Source organism: Musca autumnalis, unplaced genomic scaffold, assembly GCF_047663935.1.
Source record: "Musca autumnalis isolate F117 unplaced genomic scaffold, ASM4766393v1 scaffold_2, whole genome shotgun sequence".
NCBI lineage: Eukaryota > Metazoa > Arthropoda > Insecta > Diptera > Muscidae > Musca > Musca autumnalis.
Genome location: NW_027411755.1, coordinates 244481419 through 244504813, shown reverse-complemented (window position 1 = coordinate 244504813; position 23395 = coordinate 244481419). Strand labels below are relative to the sequence as shown.

General features: G+C 37.5%; 2 protein-coding genes across 2 annotated transcripts; both read left to right on the top strand.

The window, feature by feature from the left end:
* Window positions 1–536: 536 nt before the first annotated feature.
* On the top strand, window positions 537–1439 carry LOC141393378 (uncharacterized). Its single transcript, XM_073966377.1, has 2 exons — window positions 537–906; window positions 965–1439. The coding sequence occupies exons 1-2, from the start codon at window positions 554–556 to the stop codon at window positions 1437–1439; spliced, it is 828 nt and encodes a 275-aa protein (XP_073822478.1). The 5' UTR covers window positions 537–553.
* On the top strand, window positions 965–9661 carry LOC141393377 (uncharacterized). The gene is made up of 3 exons (XM_073966376.1): window positions 965–1781; window positions 1845–1967; window positions 8390–9661. The coding sequence occupies exons 1-3, from the start codon at window positions 1721–1723 to the stop codon at window positions 9637–9639; spliced, it is 1434 nt and encodes a 477-aa protein (XP_073822477.1). The 5' UTR covers window positions 965–1720; the 3' UTR covers window positions 9640–9661.
* The last annotated feature ends 13734 nt before the right edge of the window (window positions 9662–23395 follow it).

Sequence of the window (23395 nt, the reverse complement as noted above, 5' to 3'; positions counted from 1 at the left end):
AAGATACAAAACTTTAGGGCATAAATGTTATAGTGCGTTTATATATAACCGGATTTAACAAACCCACTGGGTTTCAAATGCCAATTCCTTTGCGTATACGTCAAATAAATCCTAATTAAGAAGGTAAACCCTGCAAAAGCCTATAATATAAACAAGACCTTAAGGCCTGCGTACATAAGCTGCCTTGCCTTCTTACCTTGCTTACTTCTGATAAAAGAATAAAAAAGAAAAGGACAACCCAGTTCGAAATTTGCTCGGCCTTCTTTATTCTTTTATTTTTATTATGTCAGAAATGAAGCAGGAAAGCAAGGCAACCAGGCAAGGCAGTTTATGTACGCAGGCCTATTGAATCCAAAAATATTAAGCGTTGAATCAACTTGTGGCCGAGCCACAATAAACCAGCTGATTAATTATAAAACTTGGAACGTCTTTAATTTTGTTTAGGCACTCGAATAAATCGGAAGGCGGGAAAACCTTGTTACAACTAGCTTGTATCCTGTATATCCTGTCGCGGTCTGTCGTTTTCAATTGTTTCACAAGAATATAGTCCAAAATGAGTTCAACAAGGACGCCACAAATTCGGAAAAGGCGCTCAACTGGTAAATTAGTTGTATTAAATGAAGAAGAACTTATACACCAAGTTCAGCTGAGACCAATTCTCTACGACCGCACATTAAAATCCTTTCGGAAATCTTCGCTACGTCAAATGCATTGGCAGGAAGTAAGTGATGTGATGGGTGCAACAACAGATGAATGTCGCCGGAGATGGCGATCCCTCAGAGATTCATTTGCCAAGCATTACAAGCAAGTACAAAGAACGGAAGATGAACATGCACGAAATAAGCACAGGAAATGGATATTCTATGATCAAATGACTTTCATGATACCCTACATGGATAATGCAAGGTAAGGATAATGAAGAGACGATATTTACGAAATGTTGTTATAACTTTATTCCTTGAAGCTATTCCTTGGATGATCATCTCATTGAGGAGTTTGGAGACAATTCTGATGACCAAAGCATACACTGTGAAACATCCTCCTCGGCTGTAATGGACCAGAGACAAAGCAATCAAAATGGTAGCAAGTTGGATAGTCATTTGGAGGAGAGGCATAACAGCGAACATGTCCAACAGAACACCGTGTCCGTCCAGGCCACAGATTTTATGCCTGTCGCCGAAGAACCAGAAGTAATACATCATCAGCAGTTGACACCAAATACCAGTAGAAATCAACATTCTGACTATAAAAGACAAAACAATGAAATGACTCCAACATTTTACGCGGCAAATAACTATTTCGATTCAGATGAAAAATTCTTGCTTAGTTGTGCCCCAGCAATGCGTCGCCTGACGAATCGTCAAAATGCCATAGCACGACTGCAAATCCAGCAACTGCTGTTTGATCTTGAGTTTGGCAATCGTCAGAACCATGAGTAGGAAGGTGCAAGGAAGGGGCTCTTTACTTTCTCCAAGGGGGGCTAGGGGCTGGCTATCACTATCTGCCTCTCTCGCAATATCTGAGGACAGATAATCATCTGTTAATACAGTGTGTTGAATGGCTAATAATTGCAATGGAATTATCTTATCATTGGCAGCAAGACAATTGAATATTGGAAGTTTTCGAATTGATTTAAACGGTGTAGGTTTATACAATAATACCGCAAGCTATTAGCAATCAAAGTGTATCGATGAACGGGACAAGACGTTAAGAATTCAACATGAAAAGCAATATATGGATGATAGTGCTGCTCTTCGGGGCTTTAATTGCGATACAAACAGGTAAGTTAATTTAATTCTTCAAATTCGTGGAATAATTTTATGTTTTATTTGTATTTTCTTTAGTAAATAGCTTGGAATGTTATTCTTGTGATTCTAATGAAGATCCAGAGTGTGCCACAAATCCTGGCCGTCAAATTGCTGTTGAAGAATGTGCAACGGACACCGATGAGTGTGTTCAAGTTGTGGGTAAGTCACATTTTAATTATTTTGAAGACAACACGATTTCAAAATATCACAAATATATGACCTCCTCAAGTTTGCACAAAACCAAAGTAAAACAAAGACACAGATAAATGGGGCGCAAATCTATGGTATTAGCCGCACAGGCATAAGTTGAATGTTTTCATTAAGCTCGGATCGGGACCAAATTTTTTTTCACAGGTAGGTTTCGTCACCCTGATCACAAATAGATATATAACATTTATTGTGGAAGTCCATACTTCCAGAGATATGGGCCGAAAATTCCCTTGTTAAAGGCCGACTATTTAGACAAAAATGTATGATTTTAAAGTAAATTTTGTTCCCGTTCCCGAGACTTGCACCTGTCCATAGAAAAAGTCTTAAATCTCCTGCCGAAGGCCGTCTATTTATAATAAAATTTATAAATACTAGCTGACCCGGTCCGCGTTGCTGGCCCGTTTTTAGTTTTCAGTGTAAACATTTATAACCCATCTACATATTTATATATCTACACCTTTTCAGATTCAATTCGAATCATTTTAGTTGTAATTCGAGAATTCCATTTTTAATTCGTAACATTTTATTTGCAATTCGATAATTGCATTTGTAATTCGAAACATTTCAATTGTTATTCGAATTATTCCATTTGTAATTCGAATTTATCTATTTGTAATTTGAATTATTATATTTGTAATTCGAATTATTCCATTTGTAATTCGACTTATTTTACTTGTAATTCGAACTATTTGAAACTTCATAAAATAAAATATTTAGCAAAACTCTCATGTAATTGTATCTCCGGATTTAAAATAGAAAATTCTTTTAATCATACCCTCCACCATAAGATGAAGGGTATAACTAACTTTTTGTTTCCCTTTCTAACACTTCGAATTTTTTTGATCAGAATAAAAATGAGCTAATGTAGCGATGTTCTTCAGCTGAAATCAAGAAAAAGCCCGCAATATTTAACATTGAACTTTGTAATAAATTTGTCCTAGGATGTTTGTTATTGGAAATGGGTTATACCGGTCCACGTTTTAATATAAACCCCATGGAACTGTACCACCCGATTTTCGGTATTCGCCATTAAATGGGATTTAGTCTTCCTTGGGGTATAAGCATTCCCATTCTGTGTCCAGTTTTTGATAAAGCACCCGATGTTGGGTATTTGCAAGATTTTAGCCAAATTATTAAACTGAAATGGCTATAATTTGGTTTGTTGGAGGTCGTAAGTACTTCTGCAGAGTATTGTCGCTACAGGTCCACTTTTTGATAAAGCTCCCATAGAACGATACCTCATGAATTTCTATAGTAAAGAGGTTTTGTCTTTTTTCCCACCGAAATGGTTGTTGTTGGTCTCCGTCGGGGGTCGTAAACATACCTGCAGATACTTATCGGTATAAGTCAACGTTCTGATATAGTTACCATAGAACATTTTGAAGATTTCCCACCGTCATGGCTACAATTTAGTCCCTACTTTCTGCATTACCAGTAAGCTGAATAATAATGGGTTACTTCTTAAAATTTTTGAAAGGAAAAATTACATTGTGATTAGGTGTTCGACTGTAGTCCTTGGCAATATTTGGTTTTCTCTGTCATAATTGTTCGTAAAGAAGACCTGCTCACCTAGGGACCTAGCTGACCCGGTTCCGCGTTGCTGGCCCGTCGTTTTGTATTTCCATGTAAGTATTAGTAATCTATCAACAATTTTGTATCTAATATTGATACCTCTAGATTTTCGAACCGAATTGACGATATGTCGATGTTTTGGTATAATCCTCATACAATGGTATCTCCAGATGTAGAATAGAAAGTTACTTAAATTATAGCTTCCACCATACGATGTTTAAGGATATAATTAACTTTGTGATTCTGTTTGCAACACATCGGAATATTCGCCGGAGAACCTATAAAGTATGAGTATGTATAAATTTGTGATCAACATAAAAAATAAGTCGATATAACGATATCCGTCTATCTGTTGAAATCAAGATACAGCTCACGATATTTAACATAGAACTCTTTAAATTGGTACAGAAGTTTCTATTTATTACTCGTAGTATGTTTGGTATTGGAAAGTTATTATATCAGTCCACATTTTGATACAGCCGCCATACCACTGACCGCCGATTTGCAGTATTTTCAAGGTTTTAACAGCATTATCTTACCGAAATGACAATAATTTGGTATTTAGTCTCCCTTGGAGGCATAAAATATTTCTGTAATAAATTATCGACATAGGTCCACGTTTTGATAGAGCTAGTCTAAAACGGTACCTGCCGAGTCTCGATATTTTGAAGGTTTTAGTCTCGTAATCCCACAGAAATGGCTACAATTTGGTATTAAGTGTTCAGTGTGGGTATAAAATATAGAATATTCGGTACAGGTCTAGGTTTTTGTAAATAGTCATCGCCAGATTTCTACCTTCGGTATTTGTATGTGTATAGCCACATTATTCATACGAAATGGCTATAATTGGTACTTAGTCTCCCTTGGGGGTATAAAACATTTCTGCAGAGAATTATTAGCATAGGTCCACGTTCTAATACATCTACCATAGGACTGTACCTCCCGAGTTTCAATATTTTGGAGTTTTAAGAGTCATTATTCCACCAAAAAGGCTACAATTTGGTGTTTAGTCTCCATTATGGGTATAAAACATTAACGGTAGTCTCCTTTAGAGGTATCAAATATTTTAGGAGAGAATTGTCGGTAAAATCTACGTTTCCATATAGCCCCCATAAAACGATACCTACCGGTTTTTGGGGATTTTTTTTCAACCGAAATGTGTGAAACCTGATTTCAATATAATTTATTCTGGTGGCTAACGTCGTTTTTACTTGTTGTTAGCAAAGTGCTGTTTCATTGAGCACGTTATTATTTTGCACTTTTAAACATGAAACATCGGTGATTCATAAAAATGACTTAAAAATGCTAGTTGAATTTATCTAGACTCTGCTGTATTTCAAGCCCTAAAGTTAATCTTTACGGCGTGTTTGCTGCCCCCTTATTAAATTAGTGAATCTGATCAGAAAGAATAAAGTTTTCAAAAATTGGACGCAATCGCGATATTCTGATTCAAAAAACCCATTATTGACAGAGGCCACAATTACTATTGTTTTTAGTAATACGTCTAATAATCTCTGAGTTTCGCGATTTGTTAAAACCTGTTATGGGAGAGGTCCCCCATCCCTTCCATTTTCTGTATTCTACCACCTTATGAACCTGCACACACGGAAGTCTAATTTAGAGCATCATGTCAGTCTTAAAGAATTTATATACATTTAGATAGATCATAGCATAGTTTACCCGTCGTTTTAGTGACAATTTCACATTTTTAGACGTTCCAGTTATTTAACCATCTTACGTTTTGCCTGATTTCTCAATCAATTTTTTTGGAATTTCGATCACGCAGCATTTTACATTATCGATGTTGTACTGTATTCCAAAATGTGGGGTTGATCGCGCTTTCCCACTTATTAAAGCCAGTGTTTATAGCGTTTGTGTAGTCACGCTATCTAAAATTAAGTATATTATCTATAACTATACAATTTTGAAAAATTGGGCTGACAGCGATATTCCACTTCCGAGATGACCATTCAGGATCGAGGCAGTATTTACCATAGTATTGCAAGTAATTTTAAAACAATACGTCCAAAAATATCTACGATTTCACGTTTTCTTAAAAAAATTTGTGGGGAAGGTACCCTCGTCACTCAACTGACCAGTATGAATAATAGCTAAAAACCTATTCTCAGACCTAAAAACCCCACATACAAAATTTCATCGAATTCGGTCCAGCCGTTTCGGAGGAGTTTAATTTCGAACATCATGGGAGACTCGAAGAATTTTATATATATATAGATAGATGATAGTATATTCATTAAGCTTTACAATAGTATCCAATTATCATTATCCGTTCAAAAATAGCGAAGTTACATACAAAGGAATCTTCAGAGGCCAATAATTCGGGAAGTATGGACTGCGCAATAAATGTTATATATATTTGTGATCAGGGTGACGAGACCTACCTCTGAAAAAATTTGGTATCGATCCGAGCTTAATGAAAACATTCAACTTGCTCCGCTGCACATGAGAATAAGTGTGCTATATTTTCCGTGTGATTCTTGCCTGTACAATGGGTATACATCCTCTACACCTTATAATTCTGGACCAGCCAGACCTAAATTGTGAAACGGTGGGCACGGGCATTTAAAGTTAGTGAAGGCTCACAGTGGGGTCAATCTCCAGTTCCAGGAATGTGGCTGCTTCGATGGTTTCCACTGGTGTTAGTTGAGTACGTTTGACAGGGCAGTTGAAAATGTGCCTGTGCCACATGCCCTATAGAAATTTAGACGGCTGCACCATACACATGTACTCGGCGGATGTAATTCCGGAAGTGTCGAGGGCAAAATGTTATGTTCTTCTGGAGTGTCTTCTGAGCTTTAATTCTGGAATTTTGTAAAATTCTATCGCAATGTATAAATAAATAAATAAATAAAATAAATTTTTTAGAGGTTTTCAGAGCAACAGTCATGTGTATTTGAAATTTTTAAAGAATATTTTTTGGGGGCTCTTTCGGGCTATACTCGTGGATTTTTAAAGAATATTTTTGGAGGGTGTTCCGAGACATAAACGTGGATTTTAAAAGAATATTTTTTAGAGGGTCTTTCGAGACGTAATAGTAGATTTTTAAAGAATATTTTTTGGAGGGTCTTCCCAGACATAATGATGCATTTTTAAAGAATATTTTTTGGAGGGTCTTCCCAGACATAATCGTGGATTTTTAAAGAATATTTTTTGGAGGGTCTTCCCAGACATAATCTTGGATTTTTAATGAATATTTTTTGGAGGGTTTTCCCAGACATAATCGTGAATTTTTAAAGAATATTTTTGGAGGGTCTTCCCAGACATAATCGTGGATTTTTAAAGAATATTTTTTGGAGGGTCTTCCCAGATTTTTAAAGAATATTTTTTGTAGATTCTTTCGAGACGTAATAGTTGATTTTTAAAGATTATTTTTTGGAAAGTGCTCCGAGACATAATCGTGGATTTTTAAAGAATATTTTTTGGAGGTCTTCCCAGACATAATCGTGGATTTTTAAAGAATATTTTTTTGAGGTCTTCCCAGACATAATCGTGGATTTTTAAAGAATATTTTTTTAGAGGCTCGAAAGACCCTCATTTTAGACGCTCGAAAGACCCCCATAATCTTGGATTTTTAAAACATGTTTTTTATGATTCTTCCGAGACATAATCGTGGACTTTTAAAGAATATTTTTTGGAGGGTCTTTCGAGCTATAATCGTGGATTTTTAAAGAATATTTTTGGAAGGTCTTCCGACACATAATCGTGCATTTTTAAAGAATATTTTTTGGAGGGTATTCCGAGACATAATGGTGGAGTTTTAAAGAATATTTTTTGGAGGGTCTTCCGAGACACAAACGTGGATTTTAAAAGAATATTCTTTGGAGGGTCTTTCGAGCTATAATCGTGGATTTTAAAAGAATTTTTCTTGGAGATTCTTTCGAGCTATAATCGGGGGTTTTTAAAGAATATTTTTGTGGGTCTTTCGAGCTATAATTGTGGATTTTTAAAGAATATTTTTGGAGGGTCTTTCGAGCTTTAATCGTGGACTTTTAAAGAATATTTTTTGAGGTTCTTTCGAGCTATAATCCTGAATTTTTAAAGAATATTTTTAGGAGATTCCTTCCAGCTATAATCGTGAATTTTTAAAGAATATTTTTGGAGGGTCTTCCGAGCTATAATCGTGGATTTGAAAATAATATTTTTTGAGGGTATTTCGAGCTATAATCGTGGACTTTAAAGAATATTTTTTGGAGAATCGAACGAGCTCTAATCGTGGATTTTTAAATAATATTTTTGGAGGATCTTTCGAGCTCTAATCGTGTATTTTTAAAGACTATTTTCGGAGGATCTTACGAGCTATAATCGTGTATTTTTAAAGACTATTTTTGGAGGATCTTTCGAGCTATAATCGTGGATTTTTAAAGAATATTTTTGGAGGGTCTTCCGAGGCATAATCGTGGATTTTTAAAGAATATTTTTGGAGGGTCTTCCGAGGCATAATCGTGGATTTTTAAAGAATATTTTTGAGGATTTGTTAAACATATTTTTGAGGGACCATCCTAAACCCTTTTAAATTAAATTTTCAACGGATTTAAACAGATCCTGGATTTTCTAAACCAAATTCTTAAGAATAGAGCTTTTAACAAAATTTTTGATATATCATCCAATCTATAGTGCATGTTTTTTTAGTTTAATACCAACAATTGCAAATGATAGTCAATAAATGAAAGAACTTAACAAGGAGGAGGAAGAAAACTAACCAACTAGAATAAGAAAATAGAAAGTAAGCACTTATATTAACAAAGAAAGACAAAATAATCACCCTTTTCTATTGCCAGTCTCCGGAATAACTAGACGTGGTTGCTTATCTCGCCTATTTCCCTCACGCTACTGCCCTGATCCATGTGAACGCTGTTCGAAGAGTCTCTGCAATCGTGACATTTTCCCAAAGGATCGCCTACGATGTTATCAATGTACTGGATTTGATTGTGTAGATGTTGCAAACTACACAAAGTGGTTGCTACCCTGTCCATTCTATAAAGAAAATGATCGTTGCTTTACCAAAGTTATACACATATCTAATGTTCAGCGAGGTTGTGAATACTCCGTAACCGACTCCACAACATGTCCTCACTCATGCATCAAATGTAATCGTGACGGTTGTAATAATGAACCTGGGGTTTGGCAACAAAGTTGTTTGCAATGTCAACATACAACTACTAGTCCGAATGTAGAGTGCTGGCGGGGTCAAGATGTGGCAGCTGATAAATGTGCAGCTTCTTCATCGATCTATTGTGAGAATAAAAATCTATTGGGAGAGGAGGCTAAATGCTTTAGCTACATCAATGAACAGACAGGAGTTGTGCAACGTGGATGTTCCTCGAATATGCCATTTTTCCCCAGTGGAAATGTTACCCAATGTTATGGAGAGAATTGTAACAGTGGTTGCATGACAATATCATGTAATATTTGTTCCTCCAAAGATGACCCAAATTGTATACAGGGCAAGAATCTGAAAGCCACAAAATGTGCGGAAGGAACACAATCTTGCTTTTCTTGTGAAAATGGAAATCACGTAAGGAGAGGTTGTGCGGATGCAGAATTTTATGCCACACCTCGCGCGGGTGATGCATGTTATTTTTGCCGAGATTCAACATCAACAGCCTGTAATCGTTATCCTGTACGCACATGCTACTCCTGTTCTTCACTGGATGATGAAGATTGTGCCACCATGCAGTATGTCGATACTATGAATCAACGTAATTGTTCTTCCCATGATGATCTGTGTGTAAGTACCGTTGTTTCCAAGCTACAACTGACCTATGTTCTACGGGATTGTGCTTCACATTTGTCCGAATGCACCAATAATGATCCTTTGTGTGTACGCTGTAATGGAAGTTTGTGTAATGATGTTACCATTGATTTGAACAACATTGGACGTAATCCATGGCAAAGTAAGCAGATCTCTTTGGAAGTGAATGTGAAACACAAGGAAATTGAGGCTAAAGGAGGAGCTACAACACTACAGATGAGTGTGGTGCTTGCCATGACATTTGGAATTTTTGTTTTTCTAATGAATAAAATGTAAATAAAAGATTGTTTTTCTCGTCTTTTTGTCGTTGTTTTATTTTTTTTAACTTCATATTGATTCATAATAATTCGAATCTTAGACCTAGGAACATAAGCTTCAGCTGCATAAACGTCTGTGCTTATTCACGGATAGCTTTAGCCATTGTAGAATTCATAAAGAGGTGGAACGTGAACCGGAGGCAGTTGGCTATTGTTGTAGTAGCATAAAACCTACGTCGGTTTGATGCTGGGTTGGCAGCCGCTGGCCGAAACACTAAGGTTTCAGGTCAATCCGGTACGAAAGAACCCTTAACCCTATTGCCTCGTTGTCCTTTTGCCCATTAAGTTTATTAGATTAAATTTTTAACCCTGTGAAAGCTTCAGAAATGGACATAAATCGGGGAATTTCCTTAAAAAAAACTCTCCTATCTCCCTCCCCCACATTCGGGGGTCGATTATGGATAGCAACCCAACTCAAGTTGCTTTGCCGACAGCTAATTTCGGAATAGAAAATTGCGTTTCTGCATTGAAATTCATACTTTTTTACAATTAAATTAATAACTTAAGGTTCAAAACACTGACCGTTTCACTCATTTTAATTGTATGATCTTCACATCTGGCAACGCAACTACAGTTGAGTTGCAATCCATAATCGACCCATCAGAATAAGACTGAGGTCAACTTATTGATTAATCGACATCGAGATGCTTATACCTTCCTTCTTCTCCCTGATTGACTGTATCAATCTGTATTTTTTTAATCGGCTGGGTGGGACTTAGGCTAATGCGAGTTGTGATGACGTGCCATTCGTTGTTTCCGGAATCCATGCTGGTAGTCCTGACGAGAGAAGTTAAATATGTCAGTAAGATTCGTCGTTCCATGTGTCACTCTGTCCATTTCCATTTCAGAAAGTTTCTGACTCTTTTAGAGCAGTCGGACTTCCTCCCCATCACAATAAAATTATGCACGGCCGAAGCAACAACCACATTTGAGGAAAGAACTTTCGTCAACTTGAACAAGGCCAACTGTGTGCTATTTACCATACTGGCAGAAGCCGAGTTCTAATAAGTCCCCCCCCATTCTCGGCACCTGATGGCGAAAAGTTCTTCAGACACATACTTACATAAGCATGCAAAAGATGTTCAACAACAGGGCGGATCAAAAATATAAGACCAAATTTTCCGATTGAAGCCCCCAAAACTTGCTGAACTACGAGACTCCATCAGGAAAACCAATCCGTCGGACGCCAAAATCCAACCCTTAATAAGGAAATAAATAAGTTGGTATTCAACCATAAAAAAGATGTATGGCGAACATACCTAGAGAAATCGGATCCAGGCACAAAACGTATCTGAAACACGATCCGAGACCTCTCGTACCGACAATACAAAATTAACTTTTGGCGACAACACACCCAAACCCCATCGAAGACAACAACTGTATTTTGCAGGCAATTCGACGAACACCAGCCAACACCATACCGCGATAGAAGAAGAATACGCCGAGCTTCCCGTGTTCTGAGACCAATAAAGACATAGCCACTATCCCAACGGATAACGTCCTTACAAGTGTAAAAGCCGCCATGAGCTCCACAACAATTGGTCCGGATGGCCTGGCAACGAAGATGCTGAAACACATTGAACAACATGGTGCACATTATATCGCATGCACCTTCAACATTAGTCTCAGCACATTCGAGGTCCCCAACATATGGAATGTCGAAAGAATAGTCCCAGTTCCAAAACCTGGCAAACCTGTCCACACAGGCAGTTCCTACCGCCCCATTACTCTTCTATCGCCAGTCGTGAAGGTCCTTGAGTCCATTCTCCTACCGTACTTCACTGAGCATTTTCGCCTGGCCTATCATTAACATTACTTCAGAGCTGGAAGAAGCACGACAACAGACCTCAATGAAGTCACGACAAGGATCTCAGAAGGACTAAATAGTAAGAGACCACATAAAAGAACCATATTAGTAGCTCTGGACGACTTGTCGAAAGCCTTCGACACGGTAAACCACACCCTTCTCCTGAGAGACGTTATGGAAACCTCTCTCCCTAACTACCTCAAGAGATGTTTGGTGAACTATATGGCCGGAAGACAGTCTTATGTGGAATTATGAGGTCACAAATCCCCCTCTGGAAGACCAAGCTGGGAGTACCGCAAGGAGGCGTACTATCCCCACTACTTTTTAACTTCTATGTATCAAACTTCTTGGAAGACCGAAACCTGCAGCTATTCACCCCAAAGTCCTCAGCTACATACATATCCGCGGACAGGTCATCGCGATCACCAAGAAGGAGACCACCCTAACCACCTACAAAACCATAGACCGTCCCCTCATGGAACACGCAGCCCCGATATGGTAACCAGGACTTAGCGATACACAATGGGGTAAGCTTCAAATGGTCCAAAATACTGCACTGCTCGTCGCTACCGGGTGTCACTCCAAGGCCCCCATTTAAACACACGAAGAAGCAATGCTTCTCCCCGCGCAATACCACTGCACTCTATCAACAAGACGACACGCACCAAACGGGACCAAACTCAAACAATGAAAGTTAGGACAGACCTACCTCTGTAAAAGATGTGCCGATCAGACACGACTTCCGTAAGGAGCTCCCAAACATTCGAATGATGACACTCAAATCGCCTTGAGGCAGGCTCATACTAGGGTGGTAAAGGACCATATCTCATCTTACACAAGCAGTATTGTGCTCGGTGTGAAACCCCCACCCATGAGTGAGGGTGAGAAGACACTACCTAGGGAGACCAGAACGATACTATCCCAACTTCGGTCTGGTAGCTCTAAGTCAATAGTTATCTCTTCCCTTTCTGAATACTGCGATAACAGACACATGCCCAAAATGTGGCCAATCACCGCACATCACACGACACCTCTTCACATGTCTGGCAAATCCGACGGATCTGACACCAGAGTCACTATGGACACATCCAGTCTTAGCGACCCGGTTTCTGGAGCTGGACGTGGGTGCTTAGATGTCTACTTACGAATTTTATGGGCCGATTCCGTACAGCGAGGCGAGTCGTGTCGCGTTGCCAGTTGCAATTTTTCCATTATGTATGGCAAAAGTCGCACGACGACGTCAAATTTTGTCGCCGTAATGTTCATTTTCCGGCGACAACAAATTAGCTGTCGCCGTTCATTTTTACTAACGAATAAAAATAAAAAAAAAAAATAAAAATAACTTGTTATCGACGATTATTTTCTATCGCTGTACGTAGTGCATTTTTTAAATTTTGTCGCAGAGACGATAGACGACGCGACATGACTCGCCTCGCTGTACGGAATCGGCCCATTAAATTTGCTTATGCAACAACTGCAGCTTACAACGTACAGACCTATTTCGCTTAAGCCTATCTGTAATGACCAGTACAAGGAATGTACGTTGCTTAACGTACAGTCAGAGACAAAAGTTTACATACACCCCCTAAATCTCGGGTATAAGGTTTAGTAGTGATTTTTATGAAATTCCAAGTATGCAGTTTTATTTCGTCTCACTAAAAAAGAATATTTAATAGAACAAAAGTATATTCCATAATACAAATAACGGTAAATTTTACAAAAACCTAAAAATGATGGGGACAAAAGTTTACATACACCCCAAGGAAATATGCGTATTGCCATGCAATTTATGGAATTAACAGCAAAACTATACATTTTATTGTTTTGGCGAATGCCTCTGGGTGTTTGAGATATATTTTAGAGAAAAGAAAATAATTTTTGGGGGTCAAATGCCGTTATTTAAGGTCAAACTTCTTGTATAGCTTGTTAAAGCCGACCCTTGCTTAATTCTTTGCGTTTTTAGGTAATGCACTTTAAAAAAACCACAAAATTAGTGTCGGATTACAAATTTTGAGACCCTAGAAAGCTTTGGAGTTGTTCTTGTGCAAAATATTGCTTCTTGGACGTCGATAAATGCCCGCTTTTCATCAGATTTCTCAGGAAGTTAATAGATTCCGCGGAATTCTTGGGGCAAATTACATATAGAAGGCCTTGAATTGCCTTGTAATATGGTCTGATACAATCCTCTAGCATCAATTGAATCAGAAATGTGAAATATTCTGTTACAAACCTGTTCCCGAAGCTTCCAAAGCATCAAAATGTAAGCTCTACCAAAAAAGCATGAAATTTGTACTGTGAACAACGTCGTTTTCGTATTATGATCATTACCGTCACTATAGGGGCGAAAAGTTTCGTATAATTGTACATTTCTGAGTTAATTGATGCCAGAGGATTGTATCAGACCATACTACAAGGCAATTCAAGGCCTTCTATATGTAATTTGCACCAAGAATTCCGCCGAATTTATTAACTCCCTGAGAAATCTGATGAAAAGCGGGCATTTATCGACGTCCAAGAAGTAGTATTTTGCACAAGAACAACTCCAACGCTTTCTAGGGTCTTAAAATTTGTAATCTGACACTAATTCTGTGATTTTTTAAAGTGCATTACCTAAAAACGCAAAGAATTAAGTAAGGTTCAGCTTTAACAAGCTATACAAGAAGTTTGACCTTAAATAACGGCATTTGACCCCCAAAAATTATTTTCTTTTCTCTAAAATATATCTAAGACACCCAGAGGCATTCGCCAAAACAATAAAATGTATACATTTTGCTGTTAACTCCATAAATTGCACGGCAATACGCATATTTCCTTGGGGTGTATGTAAACTTTTGTCCCCATCATTTTTAGGTTTTTGTAAAATGTACCGTTATTTGTTTTATGGAATATACTTTTGTTCTATTAAATATTGTTTATTAGTGAGACGAAATAAACCTGCATACTTGGAATTTCATAAAAATCAGTACTAACCCTAATACCCGGGATTTAGGGGGTGTATGTAAACTTTTGTCCCTGACTGTATATATAGCGCTGTCAGAGCAAATTGATATGTGTTGAATGTTGTTGCGCGACTTATCAAAAACCTTTGATCCTGTTAAGCACTCCAAGCTGGACATTGAACAGACTACCCTTCGGTCAAGTTTGGAACTTTGGACAATAAATTATATATGTGGACACCAGTCGTACGTGGAATTCAGAAAAAAAGGCAGTCGAACCACAACCACATGAAAACCCCACAATAAAACGTCACTCAGACTTTTTCATGTGGTTGTTGTTTTTAACGCGTGACGCGGACCTGTTCCGAGCCCTGAAAGGACACAGTACATACGGTCCGGTGAGTGTCGCGTTACAACCACATGAAGAAACTTGGCATCACATACACATTTTTTACATTTCACATTTTTTAAAAACGAAAGTCGTGAGGGTCGCCCAAACACCGGTCATTGTGCCAGAAAATAATTAAGCCGTGCGTGAACGGCACACACGACGTATCTTGGATCTATACTTAGAGCCCGAAACAAAAGAGGAATCGACACTTTGGGTCTTCGAAAGCGATGCAAATTCAACGATAGTTGTTCATGTAAGAAGCACTTCGAAGCAAATGGTAGCCTGTGTCTTCGGCAATACTGACCGTGTGGCGACTATACGGCTTGCGAAATATAGGACGATTAATTCTGAGTCATGATGAAATAATAAGGTGGCGTAAAATGACCAGATGATTGGTTTCAATCTGTCAAATTTTTTGTTATTGTGAATAAATTGTATGAAAACGTAAACAAACGTTTTGACATATTGAAGAATTTTTGGCAAAAACAGAGTTGTATTTGTGCTACTTACGTGACCTGTTAAATAGATCTTGTTCTGAGTGGTACACTATAATTTGTTTGCCTGAAGTCTCCTGAGAAATTCGAAAAACGAACAAGAGAAGACGAACCACTCTGCATCATGACAGTGCGAGCTCTAACATATCGATTCAAACCAGCGCCTGTTTGACCGGATAAAACGTGGAAGTGATGGGTCATCCGCCGTACAGCAATGACTGGGGATCCAATGATTTCATTTGATTCCAGCACGTCAAGAAAAAAGTCGTGGTCAACGATTTTCGTCGCCAGAAGATGCTATCGAAGAGTTCAAAAACCAGGAGGTGTCTCAATCGGTGTGGAAAAAGTGCTTCAATAAAGGTAGAAACACAATGACTTTTGTTGCTTGCTTCACGCTCAATTTCATATAAACGAATAAAGGCCAGATACTACCTAATTCAAATGCGATTTTGGATTTCTTTATTCTTTTACACAAATTCAGGCTTGGATAAGCATGAATTTCTCATTGTGTTCTCACCTTAAAGGCCAGAACAGAATCAATCGTTGCTTGCTTTGCTTGCTTGCCCAAATGTCAAATTATAAAGGCCAAAGCCTCTTTGCAAATCCGCCTGCGTTCCCTTTATGGGCCAAATACATACGCTCCGTTGTGCGACGCGTTTCGCGTTGAAAACAACAACCACATGAAAAATGTGCAAGTGATGCAAAGTTTGTTTTTGAAGTTTTCATGTGGTTGTTGTAACGCAACGCTCAACGTGCCGTATGTGCAGCGGCCTTTAGGAGGCTCTGGCATTCCTTTATAATTTGACATTTGGGAAGCAATCAAAGCAAGCGACGATTGATTCTGTTCTGGCCTTAAGTGCTTTGTGCGCATGAAAAAGTGAACACCTGGCCAGTGTATGTAAAAAGTGTATAAATCAGCCTGGATACTATTTAAGAAACTAATAAAACTATTTTTGATGGTAAATATTCGCATTTTCATTGCTACGCGAGATAGTTATTGAGCAGCTCTCGTAGTATAACTGGGCCGAAAAGTAGAAAATCGGCAAAATCTGCTTTTCAGATTTTGGAGTATGGGAACTCTTATTTTGCAAAAAGTTTCAAGACAAAAATAGCTAATTATTACGGTTTTGGAAAAGGCGATAGACACATTTTTCTGTATATAAAAGTCAGGATTCCCTCTCGTTACTTTTTTGCATTCATATTTCTAAAGGCCTCGACACATAAGAAGTATGGCATTCTTGCTGAAGTCATATCTGATAAAAGACTAAATGCCAAGTTCGACCTAATAAAAAGATTTCAGAATCACATTTGAATTAGGTCTAACTTGGTCTTTAGTCATTTACCAGATATGACTTAAGCAAGAATGCCATGCTTCTTATGTGTCGAGGCCTTAAAAACCATACAAATTAATGAACATTACAAGTGTATTCCAACTCCGATTAATTGTCAGATTGTTGATAATCTCTTGTTGTTTATTTGTCAACTCGTAACGCAACAAAGCGTTGTGTCTATTTCAGCTTTAAAAAAAACATAATTATCCTATTCGATAACGATAACGAATGTTCACTAGTGACATCTATTCTTAAGGTTTACTCTGATAAACAAAATACACCAGCGCCATCTAAATATGGTATCATGAACTTAATATTTTAGCGCCATCTGTCCATCATTTACTATATGTTATTATGAACTAGTGCACATAGCATAGCAGGCTTTTAGGCGCTTCTAAACTTACCAGTATACCTAATTGAAAGGAATGTTGAAGTAAATGCGAACCTATACTAATTGGATTTGAATTTGTTACAGAACAGGAGATAGCTAAACGTGTCAAATTTCACATTTTTTTATTTAACTCTACACACATGCAGCTATTTGGAAACAAGGCAATCTGTTTGAGTTTGCATCAAGCGATTAATAATAATGCTGATGATGACAATAGTGTAACACATTATTTCCCTATTTGCTCCAACAAAATCCCCCGAGAGCACTTAGTTGAATTTCAATTTACATTCATTCTGTTGTTACATTGCCACTTTAGATAAACGCCCATTATTTGGATACGTCGTCGTCACACAGAATTGATCTCAGCTCATCGTTAACTGAATGGGTGGGTGGCTTATCAGCGCTTTCAATTATGGTTATCAGTGCTAGGAAATGGAATGCAACGATCCATATGCCATACGCCTTCGACAAACAAGAATTTGTTCACTTGTGACAGAAGTATGGATAGATATACAGACGGAGGTTCGGTATACTGTTTGGTTGTTCGAAAACTACTATTCCACAAATTATGCCACCATGGGAATATTTTTAAAATTCCATTTGAACTGTTGCATGGCGTCTGTTTTTGCTGCTGTTATTTCAACAAGGTTTTTGAGATAACGAAGGGCAAAGACACTTTTCGAATCACTTTGTGAGATTTGTGAATGGGTAATGAAGAATTTCATTTTGTTATGACACAATGGCGCAATAATAAGAATGATAAAATACATATTTTGTATTGCGAAATATGAATGGTAGTTTTTGACCATCTGGATAGTGGGAGAAGGAATATAGTTTGTGAACTTATTATCATTAAGAAATAAAAAAAAATACATTTTGGCTGATAGGTTTGACCAGAACATAATTTTCGGCTGTGGCAAATCCCCTCAGGGTAATTAATATTGGCTTAAAATTTTCGGAGTATTTCAGCAATGAAAAACTTCTAAACAAATGATGTCGTAATACACGCCGTTCGGACTCGGTGATAAAAAGTAGGTCCCGTATCATTGAACCATTATGAATCAGCTTGAGAGAGAAGTCTCCCTATTCCCTAGGGGCTGTTGTGAGAGGTATAGAACTTTAAATTGCAACCGCCACGGCTGGCGTGGATGTAGTCCAATCTGGACGTCCAATTTTCGATTACTTTTTCCAACATTTGTCTTCCGAATGATCAAGCATTTGTGGCTTACCCGCATAGACCAATGACCTTACACAGCCCCACAGAAAGTAGTCTAACGGTGTTAAATCACAAGATCTTGGAGGCCAATTCACAGGTCCAAAACGTGAAATTAGGCGGTCACCAAACGTGTCTTTCAATAAATAAAATTGCACTATTTGCAAGCGTTGTTCAGGCGTGAATCTATTCATGATAAATTGCCAAACCAAACTGAGAATAAATCACTTGACAGCTGTTAAATCGGTCGCCGTCTTGAAAAGTAATGACAACTTATAGTTATATACCTCTATAAAAAACATCCTTTATAAGCTTTTCCAAAAAATTGAACCTTTGCAATTAGGACTACAAAATTCCAAAACGGTTAGAAGATGCCCTATACAAGTCCCAAATATTGATATTTGGGTCTATCTGACATCAAACCGATTTTTTTTATAAAACCATTGAAGAATTTGTTCATGTCCCACTGACTACATTCCATCTTCAAACGTACACGAAAGACTTACTTCTAAAATTACAAATTTTATACCCTACAGTCACGATCAGAAATGTGCGTCATTGAATTACTGGTTTTAGTCCCCACAGATGTTAAGACCATATCGATTTCGGGCAATTTGTTGTTGCTGCAAATATGTATATCTTTTCCAGATTCCCCAGTATCCAGGTTCAAAAATTCTTCATCCAGAACTGGCTGCGTCCATAAGGAATCGGGAGACAGTTGAGTCGGTACTTAAACAAATGAAGCGTATCGTGCGGTGCCAGTCCACATGCAGGACATGTGTTGGTTATTGTGCTGTCAATTTGGGTCCAATACGAATAGAGGCTACGGCATAGTCAGGATATTAATTGGGCTAAAACCACTCGTGTTTGCGTTCTTTTGCTGCGATGGATGGTGGTCTCGAAGTACTGCATTCAAACTATACCTCTGAAATATCAGTGAAACTCGTTGATCTAGAGGTTCTTTATTGTACCTTTAGACCTCCTTCTTTAGATAATGAAGATCTCTCCTGACGTAATTGGGAGGGGGAAGCCTGTCTACAAGATTGTGGCAGCGATGCTCACGTCAATAACAGGTACTGCATTGACATCTTGGAGATGCAACAGTAAAATCTTCACCCCCTCCTTCATTGGTGTTATAGGAGACTCTTCCTGTTGCACTCCTCAGGGCCATATTCTGGCAGGTTTGTATATTCATCCACTATGTAGCGCTAATATTTACATAGCTTACCACAGGCCAATTGAACTATATTGAACGACCAAGTGCCAATTGAACTATATTGAACGACCAAGTTCACTATCTAGTTCAATGGACACCGGTAGTTTGTATGAACAAACTGTGTATACGTAATATCAAACGTTAGTTTGTATGACGTTACTCATACGATTGTGAACTAGGACAGTGAACTAGGTCGTTCAATTGCCCAACTCTAATATTTTCCTAGAAATTGTACCGATTTTCCATACGTTTTTTTAAGAATCTCTGCATATTTTCTGAAGAATCTTAAAAATCGTCACGATTTCGTCACGAATTCGTTACGATTTCTAATCGATTTTCTAAGGGATTTTTTTGTTCAGTTGTTGTCGAAAAACAAAATGACTGATTATAATATTCGCATATACAATTTTAAGTTTTTTTAATATAAACGCAACGTATAATAATTAAGCTAGTGTCGATAGCTTCAACATACTCGTGCACATTGTTCTACAATTAATCACATAATGATAACAACAGGCAAAATCATTAGAAAGTTTGAAATTAGAATCTTCCATAAATAGCGCATTAAAAGAAGACTGTATCTGAGTGGGGTTTGTTCTGTACAGCACGACACGCGTTGTGTCAATATCAAAGGCGCCAGCGCCCAAGATTTTTTTTAGAAAATCTGAACTTCTGTTTTTTGTTTATTGTTGACCTTTGATCTTTAATATTTCTTCTTGTGATTTTAGTTCGGCTATAGGTCCTTGTAATAAAACAACGAAATTTTGTTTTATTTTTAATTATTTATTTCCAATATTTCGGCCGTCTTCGACGGTCATCATCAGGGATCTTTTTGAAAAAACAAACATAAAACATTGATCACATAAATGTTTTAACAAAAATACTTAATAATAACATACTTTTGGTATTATTTTAACAGGTAGCAGGTGTCAGTTCTCCATCACTGTCGCTATTCCACTGAAGCTTTTCTTAAATTTTGATGTTTTTGTATGACATTTCGATATATTTGTGCACAGTGTTCTGTATCTTGTTTATAATTTATTCTTTTTTCTGTGGGGACATTTATTATGTGCAACATTTCTAACATATATCGACGTTTGTAGTTATTCTCTTGAGCTAGTATTTTAACATCTTTCAAATTCGGACTATGACCTGTTGTAGAACAATGCGCCGCGAGGGCTGTCTTTTGTTCCAGCGGTTTATGTTTGGCTTTTTGGTCAGATTTATGTGCACTAACTCTAGTTTTTAGCCTGGTTTTTGTGGTACCCACATATAGCTTTTCGCATGTGTTGGACTCATTGCCATTGCATTGTATTTGATATACTAGATTGGATTTATCGTCGTTACAAATTTTCGATTTTGTACGACTGAAAAACTTATTGTTAGTATTTGTACTCTTTAGTGCGATTTGATATAGATCTTTATTGTAAAAGTTTGCGCCGGAAAATCGTTCTGAGAACCCAGGAACATATGTGGATCTTTTATACGTTTTATGGACTCTTTCTCTCTGTTCTGTGTTTTTCGTTTTTACTTGTTTTAATAAATCATTAATTGTATGTTTTGGAAAATCATTCATTTTAAGGATTTTCCGAATCTTCTCTTCATTTTTTGCGTGAAATTTTCGGTCACTAATGTTTAAAACTCGGTTTATAAAGTTGGTTGCCGTGTTTATTTTGATTTTTCTTGGATGCTTTGAATGAAAATTTATTATTCTACCAGAAGAAGTAGGTTTTTGGTACCAATCTAAAACTAGACGATTACCATGTCTGTGTATTTCTGCATCTAGATATGATAATTTGTTGTGCGATTCACATTCCATTGTGAATTTAATTTGTTTGTTGAATTTATTTAGTGCCAAAAGTGTGTTTTCCACTTCATCTCTCTTTATACCACAGAAAATATCATCCACATATTTGGTTAATATTCTTGGTACTACTTTTAAAGTTTTCATTGTTTCGTCGAGGAGATGTTCCATAACAATGTCTGCTACAATTGGGGAAATAGGTGACCCCATTGGCATTCCTTTTTGTTGTTCATACACTTTGTCGTTGTATACAAAGTATCTTGAATCTTTGATACAAATCGTCAACATTTCAATGAATATGTTCATTGGAATGTTGCAGTGTTCTTTGATGTGTGTCCATTTATCTTTAATTATATTTATAGCTAAATTTACCGGTAAACTTGGTAAATCTGAACTTCTCTTCGAATTTTTCCACAATTTCTTTCCGAATTCGGACCGATTTTCTTAACAAAATCTAAATTTTTCACCGAATTTTCGAGAAATTTCTTCCAAATTTGGGCCGAATTCTGTCAGAAAATCGACGAAAGAACATGACGCCAAAATTCTACAATCAACTGCATACATTACGATCTCTATGTCGTCTGGAGGTCGTGGAATTTCCGTAAGGTCAAACAGTTACGGAGATATCACCCCGCCATGCGGAACTCTCTGTTTCACTCTAAGGGTTTTCGACTTCTGAGTAGGTTTTTGGGTTTTCCCGGTTTTTATCATTCCCGGTAAACTGGAATCATAAAATCGCCATTCCCGGGAATCCGGGATTTCCCGGGAAATTTTAAAATACGAGAGTGGATCAACATTTCCGTGATTTTATTCTGAACTAAAATGGAATAATTACTTTTCATTCCTGTCCCCAACTTAAAGTGGGTTCGTTAAAATGTCAGATAATGTTTATGTACATTTATGCTTCATTCGGGAGGCCCTTTTTTATGGTGCCTATATCTAGCTATGTATGTTGACAATTTTTGGTGGGCTAGAAATTGGGAGGTACTGTTATATAGGGGTTATAATAAAACATGGGCCTATGTTGACAGTTTTTGATGGGAGCCTTTAATGTCAAATAACTACTAATTCGGTTAAAAAATTTAGCTAGAATCTTCAAAATATCGAAAATCGGTACATAACGTGGGAAATTCAAATGTCATTAACAGCTAGTTCGGAGGTATCTGGGCTATACGAAAATATGAACTTAAATGAACCGTTATATGGGGGCTATACCAAAACGTGGACCTATGTCCACAAGTTTCGGAGGTATCTGGGCTATACGAAAATATGAACTTAAATGAACCGTTATATGGGGGCTATACCAAAACGTGGACCTCTGTCCACAACTTTTGTTATATAAGTTTATTGACACTTAAGAACCCTAAATGTCAAATTATAGCTATATCGGTCTGAAAATGTAGCTAAAAACATCAAAACTCCGTAAATTGGGGGGTACCGTTATATGGGGGCTATACCAAAACGTGGATCTATGTCCACAACTTTTGTTATATAAGTTTATTTATACTTAAGAACCCTAAATGTCAAGTTATAGCTAAATCGGTCTGAAAATGTAGCTAAAAACGTCAAAATACCGCAAATCGGGGGGTACCGTTATATGGGGGCTATACCAAAACTTGGACCTATGTCCACAAGGTTTGTTATATATGTTTATTGACACTTAAGAACCCTAAATGTCAAATTATAGCCAAATCGGTCTGAAAATGTAGCTGAAAACGTCAAAATACCGTAAATCGGGGGGTATCGTTATATGGGGGCTATACCAAAACGTGGACCGATATATCCCATCTTCAAACTTGTTCTTCCGACGGCTAAAAAAATGGTATTCCCCAATTTTCAGCGAAATCGGTCAACAAATGCGACCTGTATGTTGCGAACGGACGGACGGACGAACGGACGAACATGCATAAATCGACTCAGAAAGTGATTCTATGTATATCCCTAGAAGAAACTATGGGTCTATCTCGCTTCCTTTTGTATGTTACATACAAATGCACTAACACATAATACACCTTACCACATAGTGGTGTAGGGTATAAAAACGTTGACTTTTCTCCACATAAGCTTTTCGCTTATTCCGACTCCTGAATATTATCCGACCATCACCAAACTAAATAGGCTTTTTTCTCTGT